Source organism: Ceratina calcarata, unplaced genomic scaffold, assembly GCF_001652005.2.
Source record: "Ceratina calcarata isolate Rehan_Ccalc_2016 unplaced genomic scaffold, ASM165200v1 scaffold88.2, whole genome shotgun sequence".
NCBI lineage: Eukaryota > Metazoa > Arthropoda > Insecta > Hymenoptera > Apidae > Ceratina > Ceratina calcarata.
The window spans coordinates 222136-240790 of record NW_017180156.1 but is presented as its reverse complement, the minus strand read 5'-3'; the positions used below and the strand labels follow the sequence as shown (position 1 = coordinate 240790).

The window sequence follows — 18655 nt, the reverse complement described above, 5'->3', positions numbered from 1 at the left end:
TTTTCGCTAGCGTTAATAGTTAACGAGTAATTTGCAAAAAACTGTTTTTCCGTTTTTCGTCAATAACTCGTTAAATATTAATGCTAGCGAAAATTTTTTACATGGAAATTGTAGATCTCGTCGTCCTCTACAAGAAAGGTTGTATAGAATTTTCCCGTAGATTCAACGGTTTAGGAGTAATTAAGGAAAAATGAAATTTTTTGCCAAAAGTTCGCCGTTTCGACGCTGGGATGGTCGGATTTAGTCAACATCAATAAAATGCCAAATAATCATACGTAACTCGTTAAATATCGAAGTTAGAAGAAAAACAACTTTTATTTGAAGCATTTTTCGAGATTTTGAAAAAAAAAATTTTCGTCAGCGTCAATCGAGCGACTTGGATCGTGACTTCGCTTTCTCGCAGTTGGACTATAAGCGTATGTAATTTCCAACACGGGTTGTAAGCATGTTCTCGCGATCATTAAATTTTGGAAGCAGATTCGGCGATCGCTCATCAACGCGATGGGAAACGGTCAGCCAATTAGCGCCGATTACCGTGATCGACAAGTCGGTGTCCGCTTATTCTTCGATCGATCCACGCCACGTAATGACGACGAAACGTTTGAGCGAGATTAATTTCTCCGGATGGACGAGACATTGTCAAAACGAAGACGCGCTACAAAAGAAATAATTTTATTTGCAACGATTCGTCGTTTATAAACAGTGGTGTAAAAGTTCCGAGGATTTTCGACGGAACGGAAGAAGGAAGGAATGGGGAGGAAACAAACGTCCCGAAGGAGGAGGGGGTCGGTCGATCTTATTTTACGTCACGACAGTTTGCACCAACGCCGTAGGGGTGAGTCGCGGAGGATTTAAAATTTGTATAGATTAAAATAAACTTTTTTATCCGCCTACGAGTTTCCAATCCCCCCGGGTGAACCGGAGGACTCGCCGAGAAGGCAAGAACCGAACTTGGAGAACCTGGACGAACGCGGATAAAGTTGAAAGAAAATAAACCTTACCGATGTATAAGAATACAACCAACGCGTTTGTTCGAAAAAGTGCGAGCGGAGAAAAGGAAAAAAATACCGGGACGAGATAGGAAATGGGATCGAGGTTGATCGATAATCGGTCAATGATTCGCTCGTAAGGGTAAGGGTTATTTTTCCGTGGACGCCTTAATGGTATTGCGAGGGAGAGAGAGACCGGAGCGGGGCTCGACCGAAATTGGCCGGGCCCTTTGTATTTTGATTATCGTCGGATTATTTTAATCACATTAGCGCTCACCGCGCTGGTCCGCCTGTTACACGGCGTGGAGCCTCTCGCAAAATCAATCTCGCGTCTAATGGGGAAGATGGCGCTTTTCATCCCCCCTAGAGACCACTCCCGTTCCGCGTGCCACCCTTCGTTCTCGAGAATCGTTTCCCATCGACCCCGCTTATTTTTTACGCAACGATACCTTCGAATATTTAAACGGAATTGGTTTTAGACCGCTGCACCGTACGCTGCACAGAAATATATCGGCGATCTTCTGCGAAAAACTTGGACGACGAGCGACGATCGTTCGCACGATTTCTATGATTTCAAAAATTATGATAAGGACAAACGGTATTCGACTTGCCGAGGGAGATAAAAGGGAAAAGGCAACGCGAAAGCGGAAATTGATCGCGTTCCAAGGTTCCTCCCGGCGTTCGCGATTAGAATAAGCTGCACGGGTACATAGTACACTGTAATTAGATAGGCTCGAGGAGACGACTCGTACAAATCGCCTGGGATTACGGGGCGAGTCGCGTGTTTTCTACTTGCGCGTCTACGTACACGTACGCGAGCGTATCCGCGAATATTAGCCGGCGCCACTATCTCGAAATACCGAAAAAATTCTGACGGATGGACGCGATCGGTCATACGTCCGCGAGCTTTCTTCCTACTCGCTCGAACCTTCCTAGCTCGAGGCCGCGACTCGGTCGTTTGCTCGTTCCATCGGTGTCGCGAGCTATTCCTCGCGTCACGAATCTATTTACCGGGAATCTCGGACTATTTCTGCTTACACAGTTCGCTGGCACAGGTGTCGTTCCTTCACCGACCGAATACTAATCGCTTTTCGTCATTTTTTCCGTTTCGTCAGAAAACGTATTTTCGTTCTCGCACGTATCCATCCAACGAATCGTCGAATTATCTCGCGACTACGTCGGTTTCCAATGTATGCAACGTTTCGTCGGTAAATTGTGTATTCTATACGTAACTTCGCTAGCTCTCGACTGTCACTGCAGTTGCAGCAGAGATCAGAGTAGCAGCGATGAATCATTAGCGAACTAGTGAACAGGCGCGTCGTGACGTTTATCTCGGCCAGTGGTATAGCACGATAATTTCCGCGACGCAGCGCGGCGCGCGGAAGCGATCGCGGTTGCTGTCGGAGCAGAAAAGCAACGGCAACTGTTACGGTCCTACCATCGTCCTCTGTTACGCGATATCTCGCAAAAGTATTCGAAAGGATTTGTACACACGTGTTTACTTAGGTTACTCAGATTATACGATCTTTATAAAATATACTCGCACTTCCCACGTTTCATTGAATTTCTTCCACGATACGATCGTGACAACGAATTATTATTTGAAAATTGTATACGAGCCGTATATTATATTGGTAAAAGCATCGTACGATAAGCCACTGTACGCTCGCGTGATCGTCGTCGGCTTTGGCGAACGCGATGCGGGGCACGGATTCGTTATCGCGGCCGAACGAACGAACAGATTGGAATCGTAAAAATGAAGCGGCCGCCACTGGCACTGCCGCGCCGCGGCGTGTAACCGGCAATTCTTCGGAGCCGCACGGCAATGAATCAAAACGACGTGGCTTCCTCTGCCCGGCGCGGAGCTGCATTTTTCCCCCGATTCAGAAACCCGCGATCCGGCCCCGATAAATCCTTTACCCGTAATTAGCGTCGGCCCGCAAGGTCCCCGGGACAGGTTCATACATTTTTATAAGAACCTCGGTTCGTTCGACCGAGTTCGCGCTCGGATCGTTACGATACGCATACACTTTCTTCCACGGTTCTCTGCGTTCGATTACTTTACCGCGTCGTTGCGGTAACTCGCCTCGCGTCTCTCACGAACGCGTAAACCTCGGGTCGTCCGATCGTTGACTCGTACTACTTGAAATCGAGGAACTGGATCGCGCACAAATTTTGGGAACGCGAAGAGAATCGAAAAGCGGTAGAAACGGCGAAGATCGGAGAAATGTACGCGCGGTAAGGGTCGAAGGTGGTCGCTCCACCCCGATGATTGCAGGTTGCATCGGCACGCCTTTCGGCCTCGGCCGGCCAGTGTGCGCGCGCCCAGCCGCGAGATTCCCTCTTTCTTCGGTGCACCCAATTTTCTCGCAGGAAGAAGAAGAAGAAGAGGAGAGGAGAGGAGGGTGAGGTGGTGGGAGGGAGAGGAGGAAGAAGAAGAAGGGCCTGCGTGCTATCCCGTTCGCGGCCACCATAATCGCGTTGCACGCGGCAAACATGGCCGCCGCGGTTCTCGTGGCAGCTGCATTCGCCGCGTTTCCACCGCGTCCACTCTTTTTTTCTCCTCTACCCTCTCTCTTCCTCTCTCCCACTCGTCTTTCCTGCCCTTTCATTAATTTTTCGTCGCGGTTTTCCTGCTTTTACGATCTCCCGCCCCCTCTCGACCCTCGCGTATCCTTTTCGGTGCTCGTCGCCGCGTCGTCGTTGCTTTCGACTTTCTTCCTTCGCGTACATTCTTTTTTTTTTTTTCGTGCTGGGCTCGTACGGCCAGGTTTTTGCCCGCGCGTCGCTCGGCCAGAACCGACGAGAAGTTATGCTAATGCGGCGAGCATCGCATCGGTTCTCAGAAGAAACCCCGCGAAAAATGGCAGGGCCGCGTGAGCGAGCGAGCAAGCGACGAGGGGCGGAGGAGCCGACGCGCAGGAAGCCGGTAATAACAAGGTGCGCCCTGTCGTTACGCGGTTCTCGCGTATACCACGTATTATGTACCGGCCCGTGCGGAGACATCACGCGTGCTGAACCCGCTCCTAATGAACGGAAGGGACTTCCCTCCTTCCCTACATCGCATCGCAACGAAAACGATCCTCTGCACGCGAAACAAAACGCGTTCCCTCGAACGCGCTATTCCCCACATGCGATCTTTCGATCGTTCTCACCGACACGGGGATGTTCCAGGATCTCCTGGATCGGTGCAACTAATAAAACCGACGCGTCACCAAAGATCGAGTTCAACGTTTAAAATCGCTTTTACATCGCGATTAACCTAAGTACATTTTATCACTGCGATACCCGATACCTAAATCAACGACGGAATTGGCTGGGAACTGGAGCAGCAAGGTGGCAAATATTTTGCGGTCTGTGGCCTCGTCGGTTCTTGCCTTGCCCGACCGTCCATCGATTATACGTATAGCTCGCACGGGGCCCCGAAAAGCGAGCAAAGCGACGACCGTTCCGGATACCGCCGTAGTTACGTTCGTTTCCCTTGCTCGTTTCCAAGCTACACCTCGTTCGTATATAAATCTGTAATGAGCCACAGTTTACGGGACTAGGTACCCCTTCCCATCCTTCGCGCGTTTCTTCCAGCAATTTATCCACCCTGCGCGACAACCCTTCATCGGGCCGATGAATAATTTTTACAGGTTCCTCGAATCGCGTCTCGTCGTTTCTTCGTCGTAATACTTCGTTTCGCGATAATCTACCGCTGTACTCTGTTACACGCGATAAAATAAGACGTCTTGAATCGTTGGCAAAGCGATCGAGGATCTCGAGAACTAAAATCCGTTAGCGGCGAATATGGGCTCTCTACCTGTTCCCGAACACGGAACTGACTGTCTTCTCGTTTGTTTCGAAGTATCGTCGCTCATTTTTCATTCGTTTACGCGCGGCCCTCGGACGTCGAACGAAACGAAGAGAGACGAATAGGGAGCGAAGCAAAAGGGGAGAAGGAAGCCGGCGTAGCGTCGTCGTTGTTCGATAGAAGAGCGGCCTCTTTCCGCCCTTTGTTCTAGCCCGCAAGTTTTCTTCCTACGGGCCGAGGGGGAAACAAAAGACAAATTACGAAGACGGCCATCGTGCGACCCTTCCCACCTGTCTACCGGGAACTGGTCCGGCGAGTCGGACATGTAAAAGGAACCGGGTATTAGAACGGGACGAAAGAATCGCAAACTATTTTTTTCGCGATTATCCTACAAAAATTCTTATCGTACACTTTTCTCACGTCTGATACTAAGCTTAATTGGTTTCTACCGGTAGTGTTCGTAGCTACATAGAATAAATTCCAACAGACGATCCCGGAGTAAAATTAACCCTTTATAGCCGAGAGCTCGTTTACTTTGCGACACTTTATCATTTTGTTGCACACTGAGAGAACCGCGCGAAGCGACGGCCGACGGCGGGTACTCGCTCGACGAGTGACGAGCCCTCTAACAAAACCACCGTTCCTCCAATAATGTCGTCCCACCGGCGGCTCTCTTTCCGCGATTTCTTTCCTGCCACGATCGTGTCACGAGTATTCCAAAATACGAATTCTATTTCGGTGTCGCGCGTTTCCCGACGTTAACCGTCACTCGACGGTCGTCCCGAGGTACAAAATCTGACGGTTCATCCGGCTACCGGGTTAAGCTAGAACCGGAGCCTCGAAACTATCGGGCAACGATATTTTCGTTCCTAGCGAAAGTAGCGATTCCCGCAGCTATTTCTGTCCCAGCTACCAACGGTAAATACTTTGTTTCTCAGTGATGAACCTTTCGAACGGACAATGGTATATTACGACCATTTAACATCCGAACCTACGTCGTTGCTTCGGACGAGATGTAGAAACTCCCGTGAAATTGATTACGTGTTTAATCGAGTCATTTACCGCGTCGCGAGCGAATCGAAAGACGCTTTCATCGTCGCAAGCATCGGCGACGAAAGAAGCGTCGAGCAGCTGACTCCCTGACAGAAATCGTTCTCGAAACCGTCTTAGGCATAAGAGAAAATCGTACGAGGACGAGCGATAAATCACGGCCTTTGTACTCGGCTTCTTATTTTCATTCCTTACGGACTCTTGCGTCATCGATGACTAATATATGTATTCGTTGCTTGGGTGGTATAGCGCGAGCTCGAGAAAGAATCGCTCGAAGGCCGTGGCCGCGTCGGCCTTTTTACACGCACCGCCCGCTCGTTATTTGTTTTCGCGATTTAGGCTCGCGTTCAGCGTAAAAGGGTTGGGGGACAAAAGGCTCGCGTGCGACGCGTTTCTTCTCCCTGTCCCTATAGGTAGGCGCGCAGGTATACGTCTTGGAACGTTGCGGCGGAACACACACGAGGCGAGCGCGTAATTTGTTTTCTCGCGCCTTGAAAAACCGCGCGCTGCACGAAAGATTAATAGCTTTCGCCTCGGTAGTTTATATCGGTAATTCCTCGCCCCGTCCCGTTGTTTCGTCATTGTGCGACCGATTTCTTCAAACTTTTCCGCCGTGTTTACGCAAGCGAATTCAAGTGAATTCGAGTCGATTACGCGACGCGTCGTAGGTGTCACACGAAAGATGTTCCTCGTAACGCGTAATTCGTTTCGTCGTTTCGGTTTTGATTCCCGTTGGAAGAGCGACGCTTCGATGAAACGCACAAAACGGTTGTACGGAAAAACCATACTTATGTTCACTCGTTGCGGATTAAACGTTTACATCGAATCGGCGAGCGTCGCCGGAATAACGAAAAACTCCGGGAGTTCGTTCGCGAATCGTTCCGGGGAAAGGGACGAGGGTAAGTACGAAGCGTGGAGCGTGGCAGAGGACAGAGGGGCCAATAGGCGTGGAATATCGGCTGATTGACAGGTCCGTCCAGCCAATCGCGGGAAACCCGAAATGCTGATGAGGCCCGCGTCAATCACGCGATACTTCCATCTCGCGCGCGGCACGCACCCTTCTCCTCTAACCCGGCCTTTATCCCTCTGAAAAGCCCGGCCGCGGGATTTGCCGAGTTTCGAGCACGCCACCCTTCCTCTCTTTTCACCGTGCGCTGTCCCGTTCTTCCACCCTCTCCGCGTGCAACTTCCATCCGCGCAGCCATTCGGTTTCAATAATTATTATGGTTCGTTCCATCGAAGACAAGCTGCGATTTCCCATTGAAAATTGTCGATCGAACGTTGTTCGGAGCTCAAGCCAAATCCCCTGTTTCGAGCGAGCGAAGCGATTAAAATATTTTTAATAATCACGAGCGAACGAGCAGTGGAATATTCATCGAGCGAGACGAACTATTATGGGAGAAACGAAAGGTCTCCGAGGTAGTTGGAACGCGTGGTTAACGTTGCAACGGTCGCCAATGGTAATGAAGAGTGAATGGGTGGATTGAAACTGATATGAACGGAGGGATTGCTCGATGGAGATTGCAATTAGTTTTACCGGGAAATGAATGTAACGCGTGCTAGTCGGCTTAATGGTTATTGTCAGGTTTTACGTTCCTCAGATACTCTACCATTCGCTGGAACGGCTACGACGTATCGATAGCATCATTCTTTAATAACGGCGTCCGATTACACGGATACAAAAGTACCGGACATCAAATACTTGTCCGATGCCACGGAAACTCAATACACTAATAGTCCTATACGTATATTCCCAACTGAATAAAAAATTCTTCGTAGGATATTAAAAATTGTAGTTGGAAGATCTCGAAAACCATCTCGACTTAGCCGTTGGGTAACGAGGAGAGATATTTCCACGACTATTGCGATTCCGCTTTCCGGAATCTCCCGCGTTATCGTCGTTCGAGCAATATCGAACACTGCCGCGCGCGGCGCGTTCCGATGCGAATTCGCGATAACGATGCCACGACGATACTTAATGGGACGAGAGGAGAACGCGATCGATCGATCCGATCCGCGGGAACATCGAAGAACGAGAAAAAGTGGAATCGTGGAGAGACAGAGAGAGAGAGAAAGAAAAATAAAGAATGAACGAAAAGGCGAAGTCGGTGAAGCGTACCGCGTTAAGTCAGACTCCACCGAAAGCTCGTTTTATCGGAGTTCTATAAATTCCGGAGCCGCGGAACTTCGCTCTCTCCTCCGGTGAATTCGCACGCGAAAACACAGTGCCGCTAATTTCATAGGAGCCCGAGATGATTTATGGTCGGTTGCAGCGGCGTTCCGTTATTGCACCGGGGCCTCCGATGGAACGCGAATACATACGTCTACGCTGGCTATGGAGCGTAAATGTCGACCGATGCGACGCGTTAATAGGCAGGACGACCTTGACTTTTAACCGGCATAATTAACGAATCCGCGATGCGAGTCGAGAAAGAATAGGTATCTCTGATACGTTGATAGCTCCTCTCGACTGTATCGTAACGCTGGATAATGCGTCGCGATAAATGTACGTTCGTTTCGTAAGCTAAATTCCCATTGCCAGACGTGAAACGAATACAAGAACGACGAGTGATATATGAATTTGTTGCGCCAAGTTCCGCGACGGGTTAAATAATCGTATAATCGTATAACTCGAATAAACGCGTCCATAGAATATACTTAATCGTTTCCAAGAGTCACGATTGACGAACGCGATTATTTCTATCTCGAGATGTTTACACGTACGCTCGTGTAATACCGGCGCGTGTTCAAAGATCCTGAAAATTCGTTCTCGAGAAAAGTGAAGGCAATGTTCTTAAAGTAAAGTCTAGACGGACCTACCGAAAACTACGGTGGACGCATCGAAAATACTTTTCGTTAGCCGTAGAAGGACGCGGACAGCGTTCGCAAAGTCTTCGCGTCGATCGGATAAGAGTATCGACGAGGGCAAATCCCGAGATGGAAATATCGATAAGGGCCGTGTCACTCGCGAGACGTTTCAACCCCCGCGCACCGACCCCCGGTTACTCTATGAAAGCTCCACGCGCGGACTTAGAGTCGCACCCCCTCGCAACGTCCACCCTTCACCCTCTGCCCGCCGTTTCTTTTTTATCCCACTCCTTCGAGTCCCGACGACTCATCCCGTGCCGCGTACGCCACCCCTGCGTCCACCGCCCTCCGATATACTCGCACGCCATCAGGTAGTTTAGCATCTCGACCCTCGAAAACCACCGAGCCCAACCTCTCCCGCTGTATTTCTACGCTCTTCATCGTTCTTCTTTTTCGCTACGTTTTACGTTCTCCAGAAAAAATCACTTTCGCGTAATAGTTAAGAAGTGAAAAAGCGGTGATCGGCTATCAATCGCGATACGCGAAACGGTCGATTGGCCAGAAAATTTGACGATCGAATTGTTCCGTCGCGTCGCGGTACAGAGAGATAGGTAACCAGGGAGGAAAGGGGGGGTGCGTAACTTATATTATCAACCTACCACCGACCTATCGAACGAAATAAAAGAACGGAGTGGAAGAAAAATGACGTTTCTCGGAACGAACGATTCAATTAGTCTCGCGACGGCGAACGATTTATTTTCAGGTGCGTTAAACGTCGCGTATCCAAGGCGAGCAACTTCGATTTTCATATAAAGCAACGGCGACTGTTGCGCGACGGCTGTTTCGTCATCGTCGAGGAAAAAGGAAACTTCGCGGCGCGGTTGGAGGAACGAGAGAGAGAGAGAGAGAGAAAAGGCCAGTCGAGGAAAAAAATAACCGTCGCGTTGTTACAACGTAGAAAAATCGATTCCCACGAAGTAACCCAACGACGAACGGCAAAGTTAATTGCCACGTTGCTTTATCGGACCGGCTCGCGCACGTTATCCTGACTGAATTTTGCGTCGAGCTAGGGACTGGCGGCAGCGGCCGCTCGAATACGTGTTTCCGACTATCGCGACTAGGTACGCGCGAGCATACGGACTTTGATTGAAATATTACCCGAGCGTCAGCCGCTCGGTAAAATGCTGTAATTACGATAGAGGACTATTAATGATTGTTTACATCGTAGCCAGCGCGGATCGCATCGCTGTACGCGCGCGAGCGAGGCTTCTTACGTGGAAACCGGCCGGCCGCAGGATCGTGATCGTCCGTCCCTTCCTCTTCCTTTCCACGGCGTTTCCTCGTTATCTCGCGACAAGTTTCTTATCCGGATAATAATTACCAGAGATGTTTCGCATCGACGAGGAAATACCACCCGCTGGAGAAGTTGGACGAAAGTTGGGACGCGTCGCGCGTCGTTCGAACGTTCGCACGGACTATTCACGTCTCGCTTTCTCTCCCTATACGGGCCGGCGCATTGTTCGCGCCATCGGCTTCCGACGCCACCCCTCGCCGAGACGACGCCTAAATGATCATTAATTAAGCGGCCGTTTGAGTGTGCCGTAATCGAGCAAAAAGCGAACGTTTCGCTTTTGTACCCGGATAGCAGCGCGCGGTAGCTATCGCCGAGTGCATGTTTAGACTCTGGTCACGGTGTTGGCAAGGGTGCTCTACGGCCGCTTTACCCTCTCGAACTTGACCGTCTTCTTTTTTTTTATACGAAAGATACAACGATACCAGAAGGCGTCCCTTTTCTCGCGTTGGTTTCACTGATAGAATAAGAAATAGAGAAACGCCTCTGGTTATTTTTCAGAGAACGGCTTGCCGAGAAGATTGCGCACGGCCTACACGAACACGCAGCTGCTCGAGCTGGAGAAGGAGTTCCACTTCAACAAGTACCTGTGCAGACCGAGAAGAATCGAGATCGCCGCGTCCCTGGACCTGACTGAGAGGCAGGTGAGAACGACTCAAAGAAATAACCAAGCGTCAGAACCCCGTCTACTTCCTCTGACCGCGAACGAATCCGTTGTTTCGCTGATTCCAGGTCAAAGTCTGGTTTCAAAACCGGCGAATGAAACATAAAAGACAAACCCTGAGTAAGGAGGACGGCGACGAGAAGGATGGTTCCGCGTCCGACGGGATGGAGAAGACGAAGGGCGAGAAGATGAGGGCGATCGACAGCGACGAAAAGAAGAGCTGTCACAACTGTGATATATCCGGCGTCGGAGACGTCGGCAGCACGTTATCCGGCGACGCGAGCGAGCTCGCTACTTCCGGTCATCGGAGCGGCAATAACAACAACAATACGCCCTCGGCGACGAACAACAACAGCAGCAACAACGGGAATCCGGCTTTCAACGCGAACAGTAACGGGGCCAGTAGCGTGGGTAGCACGAACAGCGTTTCGAGCTCGTTCGAGAAGATGATAGCCGACGACGATTCGAGGTCTCAGGACGGGAGCGAGGTGACGTCGCCGAGCGTGGCTACCAAAAAGATCGTCGGCGACGTCAGGATCAAAGTGGAAAGCGGTCGCAAGAGTCCGAACCCTGGGAAACAGCAGATATCGGTGAGCAAAAAGTCTCCGTCGGCTAACACCAAGGAACTTTGCTCGGTGAACAGCAACGGGGTGCTATTGGCGATGCCGGATTCAACGGTGAGCACGCCCGTGCTACCCGGTCAGAACTCCGCGAGAAGCCTGACGCCTTCGTCTACTCCCGGGACTCCGGTACAATTGCAACAGGGAAGTCCATTGGGTATTCAAGCCGCGCACGCCGCGTATATGCAGAAACCGAGGAGTTCGCCTTCGTCGACGAGCTCCGTGGCCGCTGCCGCCGCAGCTCCTATGCTGCACGGGTCGACGAACGCCGGGACCATGCCTCCTCACGGCGCGAGGAACATCGGTAACGGCCAGACGCATTTTCCACAACAGAACGTCTATCAACCCGCGTCGGCCATCGATTACAGAAACGGAGTAGTGGCCAATAGACAAAACGTTCCAGCGGTCGCGCAACAGACCCAATCTCAGGGCAACTATTGTTCCAGAGACACCTATCAACAACCTAGGATTTCGTATCCGGGCGAAGTTCACCCGCTCTACGCTAGACAAAATCAAGCGATAGGGTCCAGAGTGGGTCACCATGTTCGTTCGGCGACGAGCGCCACATCCAGAACGATGTACAACGCCGCTGGCATGCAGTTCCATCAACAACAAAGTCAGTACGCCAATACCGGGGGAGAGTACAACGGCTATCCACAAGCAGGTACGCCTTACCACGCGTCTTATCACCACCGGTCGGTGCAAGGAGGCAATCCTTACGGCGCCAATCAAGGCTATTCGGGCGGTCAACACGAGCAGACCGCCGAGAATTACATGACGCCGGGCAACTACGGTTACCCCAACAGCGGCAGTGGGTATCACTCCACCGGCGAGAATTTGGTTTCTCACGGGCACGCCGCCGTGTCGGTGCAGACCGGTCAACACTATTACACCGATATCCAACAGCAACAGCAGCAGCAACAGCAACAGCAGCAGCAACATCAACAGCAACACACGGCCGAGGGCTACGCGACGCACCAACCACCCATGCACCCGAGTTCCGGCGACTATAGGACCGGCGCCAAGTGTCATCCCAACGCGGCCTACTACGAGCAGACGAGTCAGTTGCAGCACGTGCATCAAGGTGGAGAGGCATCGAACATTCCGAACAGCTACGTCTCCTCGCCCGATCCTTTTCCGGCGCCCGGGATGACCACGACCGCGACGGCGATCGCTGCCGCTACCGCGGCCGTCATCACGCCCCCGGGAACCGCGTCTCAAGCAGACGGCACCGCGGAATCGTACAATTACGGCAATTTTTACGCGGAACCGGTTCACACTTCCGCTCCGCCGCCCTCGGCGGATAACAGCAACAGCTCGTCAGATTTTAACTTCCTGACGAACCTGGCAAACGACTTCGCGCCGGAATATTATCAACTCAGCTGAGTCCACGAGACGGAGAACCCTTGTCAATTGGATTGGAGCGACGAACAGTGCCTGCTGAACGCGTTGTACTGATTCGGGTGCTTCCGATGAGCGAGAGTCCGACGTTCGAAAGAAGAGCATTCTTAATGCGGCAAACGATCGCAAAGCGACGAGTGATCTTTGCGATGATCGCGGTTATGAAGTAACTTCCCTGTGACCGACCGAAACGATCGACGAATTGCGACGAAACGAACATCGTTTACGGTGAACACAGAAGTATTTAGATCGCGAACAATGCCCGAAGACTGATTTTTGCCGAATAAGTAGAAGGAATTACCAGGAACGATACGCAATCAAAGACGAAGTAAGACTGGAAAAAATAGTACGAAGAATTGCTGAAAAGCGATCGTCCAATCATCGCGGGAATAGATCTCGTTGAAAACCATTTCGAGTGCGAGAAGGTCGTCCGTTGCATAGATTCAAATCGAAGTTTCCGCGAGACGAACGTGTTAATTCGGAATGGACGAGGAGAAACTATGAATAAGCTTGTACACCGAGGAACATCGTTGGGATGTTTAAAACATAGTTTGGCTAGGAATGATCTTCGCGTCGGCCGTCGCAATCATCTCCGTCCGTAACTAAACGATTGCTTCGCCAGGTCGCCATCACCGAAGGGCGAACGACGCGACGGAAGTTCGCCGAATCGGCCGACGAGCGATCGTCAACGGTGCGACTCGCGAACTCGACGCGGCGGAGCGTCGTGTGTAAATAAATTAGGGAATAACTAAAGTTAGAACGGAACGAAGAGGTGCAAGTGCAATCTTTTTAACGGAAGGACAATTTGTATAGGGCGCAGTTACTCGAATTTCGTGGGTGATCGGAGTTCGCAAGTGCTTCGGGCGTGATCGTTACCGTATCGCTTCGATAACGACGCAAATACCTTGTTTGGGAATTTGCGCGAAGGCCGGCGAACGACGAGCAATAATTCTTAGTGAAATAACGTGTACATAAAAATTCTAGTGCGATAAAGAAAGACGAAGGAAAGTGTGCCGAGGACGAAAGGAGTCGCGTAAAAAATAACGCAAGGAAAGTGCGCTCGTAACTAGGAGAACATTGTTAGAAGTTCGTTTCGACGTTGCTCCGATAATTTTTTCTGAAACCTGGAAGAGACTGAACGATCCGTCGAACGTCAAAGTTTTAATTTCGTTTGTTAACTTTTTGTTGCCTCGCGTTTAAATCTGAAAGCGAAAGAATAACGCCTATGAATTTTTAAATGACAGAATATAAAGCGAATGGTTAAAGTGGCTCGCGTCGTCCAATGAAACAATAGTTAAGACGTTTACGAGACAGACCGATAGGCGAGCGACAAAAATGATTCTTACAGGTTCCGTTGTCGATAGCTATTCTCTTTATCGCGAAACGCACTTTGCTAGGAAATACGATTTTGGTATAATTAAATCTGGATTCTCATACCGCCGACGTTCGACGGTCGATGGTACGCGAATATTTTTTTCGATCATAGACGCTGTCGATTCTCAGCTGAACGGCACGACACGGCGGGAAATATTTAATAGTGAGCCAGTGATCGTATCTGGTTTGTATAAAGTAAACTGATAAAAATGTCATTTAGAACAGAGTCGCGAGTCGTTTACATACGAAAACTTCTTTGTACATAACGCGCTTACGATAATCGTACACACGGATACACCTGTAAACGCGTACACGTAGATACACCCGAGAACACGCATTTATTCGATTCTCCAACTCCATCGTCGATCGGAGACGAGCTTCTCAGCTCCGATCCGCGAGAGAACAGAGAACGAACGTAATCGCGATAAAGGATGACGATCGTAGCGTAAAATCGTTCACGCAATCGCAAATACAATTACCGAACTGTCTCTTTCTGTTTCTTCACCCTCCTGATGTTCTGACAGTTCGCCTTTTTCGTTCAACGCTCATCCACGAATCATGCGATAAAACCGATCGTAAGTGGACATGGAAATGGATGATAATAAAAGATATCATTACGAAGTATAAACGCGTTTATTGTCATTCCCACTGCTATCCTTCCATCGCCTCGCGATTCAGTCGATCTCCCTACGATCCAAACAAAATCTACGGTCAATTTTCTAATGGAAAAATAATCTCGCGTTGGAAAAAATAATTTGTCGACGCGGATCGAAACAATGATCACGACTTTCGTGCAAAGAACGCGAAAACAAGATGAGAGGATCGTTTGAGAGAAGACGATTTCTGAAGACAGGCCATAATTTGCAGCCGCGAATCAATTTTAATGGGGTGATAAATGCGGCGCATCGGGCCGCGGTAAAAATAATATTTCAGTTCTATCGCTCCGATATTTCGAGTCATCCATCATCGTCGCTTCTTCCGCCGAAACTCCCGGGGCTCTCGGAGGAAACGCCACCGATCCAAATACATACATTTCGGCCTGATCCTTCTCCTCGCGCGGCCGCGGGGGAACGAATGCCAGAGATTCGAGAGTTCCTCTGGATCGTTTCTTTAGTGTTTTCATCCTCGTCGCGTTGTCTGAAATCGGTACGCGTCCTAATTCGAATCGGTGTATCGGCGCGATCGATAGTCGTTCGCGTCGAAGCAAAGCTCGTTCGAGCATCGGTTCGGTTTCGCGGGAAATCAAAGCTCGAAGCGGAAAGGAGGCGCGGGACCGAGAGAGGATCACTCGAATCAAGAGAGTCCCAGTGTACAGTGGGTTTCGTAGACCGGACGGGGCTGCGTCAGCGAAGAGACTGACAATGATGGATGACCGCGCGTGATGCGTGTGAGTCAAGCCCATACGATGCCACGATGCCGTGCGGTGCCGTGCCGTACCGTGTGTGCCGTCGAGAGCCGTACGGCGGCGGCAGCTCGTACGTGCACGCGGCCTCCCGTTCGAACGAGACCGAACCGAACTGTTGCTATCGTTGCATCTGTGCGGAACACCCCAACGAAACGCGACCCCTGATCGCCCATCGCCCTGCGGCCCCTCTTCCCTCTCTCTTACTCTCTTCCTTTCCGCGTGTCTTCCTCTTTATTCGCATCTACCACCAGTGTCCATATCTATCTCTATTTTTGTCTTCGTATCTGTTCGGCTCTCTCTCTCTATCTATCCATTCCTCTATCTCGGACCCCTCGTCTCGTCTTCTCGTTCTCTGCCTATCCTCCGTTCCTCCCTCTGGTTACGGATCCTGCGAGGTTCACCTCGCCCCCCTGTCGGGCTAATTTCTCAACGCTATTAACTTTTTCTCAGCGATGGAAATGCCGCCCTTCCGGCGGCTGGTCCCAGAAAAAAAGAGGAAAACCGGGGGAATCGCACTTTCGACGAATCCTTAGATATCGCGGTTTTTGCCGCTGCGCTCGCCTTCCCACTCTTCTATCGCTACCTATCCTTCTACTCACTACATTTTTTCCTTTTCGTGGAAACTAGAGAGAGAGAATAGGGAAGGTTTCTAAGGATGGTTGTAAGAGAATCGTACGCGTGCCTTCATTTGAAAAACGGTAAGTACTACTGTTGCCTATCCAGCGAGAAAATTTTATTTCACGGAATCGTCATAACATTTTCGTCGCGTATCCACACGATCGACCACTACGGAGGATCGCGGAGGGTGGACTAGAGGGAAGTCAAGGGTTAGCAGCCCCGAGTCGTGACGATGTTTGGCCTCCCCGGTTGGAGCGTCGCGACCATAAATCTTACGATCGTCAAGGGACGACTCATTCACGCCACTTTGCTTTCCGACCGATATACTATAGTACCTACAGCCACGGCCGAACACCCGGAAAACTCCTGAATTCCGGCGACTCCCGCCCCGAACAAGCTGTCACCTCGGCCCATTCTTCGATCGTCTATTCTTTTCCACGTTCCTCCCGTTGTTTCGTAACTTTCTAATTGGAAAAGTAAAACAACGCGAGATTCCCTCGAACGAATAAATTTTTTATCGACCTTTCCAACAACTTTCGATGAATATTTCTCGAGAAGAAGAAATACTTTACTAACGTATCCCAGGAAGATAGATTTTTCCTTGGAAACGATTTCGAAGCGTTCGACGGAAGGAAACGTTCCCGGATCCGGAGAGAACGTTCGACGTTTAGCGTCGCGTAATTGTAGAGCTCGGGCAAAAACGTAAATAACGAGAAACTCGTTTCAAAGGTGAAATCTCGCGGCGCGGTGATGAAACGCCGGAGATTTCGTGTAACGTGGAAAGTTAAACTGTAAAAGACATAATGTCGACCTCCAAGCAAAAAACAAAAAAACAGCTAGCCGCGTACAAAAACTACTTCGTGACCAATTCGATCGCTCGCGCTGTAATCTCGATATTTCGATGATGGAGCATCCCATGCGAGTGCGACTATCAACGCGACCGTCGACGTCGATTTGTTCGAACGCGACCTTTTGATCGTATTTAATTGCTCGGTCAATTTCGCGAAACGAAAAGGGTAGCAGGATTTCCGACCGAGTCAAATTTCGTTTACCGTCGCCCGAAACGAAAGAGAACTCGAAACAGAGACAAAGGTTCCGGCTTCTTCTTCTTCTTCTGAACGGGAGAGAAATGTCGTTAACGCTTAAATGTTAATAAATGTGGAGGGAGAGAGAGCGGGAGAGAGAAGAAGAAGCGGATCCCGCGTAGTGGGCAGGTAAAGGCTGCCTCGATATCGAGAGAGAGAGAAAGGCAGAGCGACGCGAACGTAGAAGGCAAGAAGTCGCTGGCGGCTGCTTTTGAGCCTCGGTTTGTCATGGTTCGCATGATAGATGAAGGAAACCTCCGCGCTCTACGCGCGCTTCTACACCCTTATACATGTACGTATACACGGTGTTAAAGTTTTCACCGCGGGAACACCTTGCACGACACGCCACGGTTACACACCGCAAATAGAATCTTACGCACGCCTCGCCACGCGATGCGGCGTGCACGGCACGCGGGCAAACGGGAAGTTATCGTCGTCGCCTTCGTCGACGCTCTTCCAGTATAAATACCTCGTTTTCCCAAGAAGTTATCGCGCGATTTCTCGAATCGTAAAATCAGGAGGATCCGATTCGCCGGTTGCTTTTTCCATCGGTCGATCAAAAACCGAGCGCGCCGGATAATTTTCTACCGACGCGGCGACGACGTAAGAAATATCGTATCTGGAAAGAGTCCCGGCAGCGAAGTACACGGAGACTTAACTAAGAACTCAAGGGTTAGCCGTTCGATTTGACACGTTCCATAAATCTCGATAGGGTAGGCTCGAGAGCACTCGAAAGAGGGTTACCCGGAGGGTGATAGATCCGAAAATCGAGCGGTAAGCGTGCAAAACCATTCGGCGTTTCTTCGTCGTAGAAACCCCCGGCTGCACACTCGACTCGATCCACGCACACATCGGTAAGAACGCGTGAGCGCATACGCGGGGATCGTTCGAATGATTAGTTGTCCCGTGTCACGGCAGAATTCGAATATTAGCCGGGGCCGCATCTTCCGGCCGGCGATACACTTTATTAATTGTTCCGCATCTGGTTTCACCTATTTTCTATGTACATCGTGTGCCAGATTGTTGAGAAAATGTTTTCCGTAACTTTAGGGTTCCTGCGAGATCGATACGAGTACGATTTATGTACGTCGATCGAATGCGACAGGGAAACGATTCGAGAAAGCAGGTAGGTAGAGTCTATGGTAAGTATAGACCCCCCGATTTCTTACTTTTTTAATTCTCCGTAACTCAAAACATCGGCCCTACGAGTGTGGAAATAAATAATAAAGAGAAATCGTAGCGAGTAAAAAGTCGTCGGGTAGATAACGGAAGCAAGATTTCTAGCGGAGAAAGGAGACGCGCGGCGGAGATTCTCCGTGCATGTAAAGAGGGAGCACTGTATAACGGTCCTATAAAATGACTAATGATGTAAGGTGGGTGTAAAGTGAAGCGGCTATTGATTCGTAGACGCGTAAATGACACGTCTATCGGCTACCGAGGCCACCAGTCATGCTGAGGTTTTAACTCTTACCGCGGGTGAACCCCCGAACCAAC

General features: G+C 50.2%; 1 protein-coding gene across 1 annotated transcript in view; it reads left to right on the top strand.

Moving 5' to 3' along the window:
* LOC108631354 (homeotic protein proboscipedia) overlaps positions 1-14669 on the top strand; it is a 28373-nt gene extending 13704 nt beyond the window's left edge. Inside the window, exons 2-3 of the mRNA XM_018035199.2 lie at positions 10496-10638; positions 10727-14669. Of these exons, the coding sequence (XP_017890688.1) occupies positions 10496-10638; positions 10727-12664 (2081 nt within the window). The 3' untranslated portion in view covers positions 12665-14669. The remainder of the gene's footprint in view (positions 1-10495; positions 10639-10726) is intronic.
* The last annotated feature ends 3986 nt before the right edge of the window (positions 14670-18655 follow it).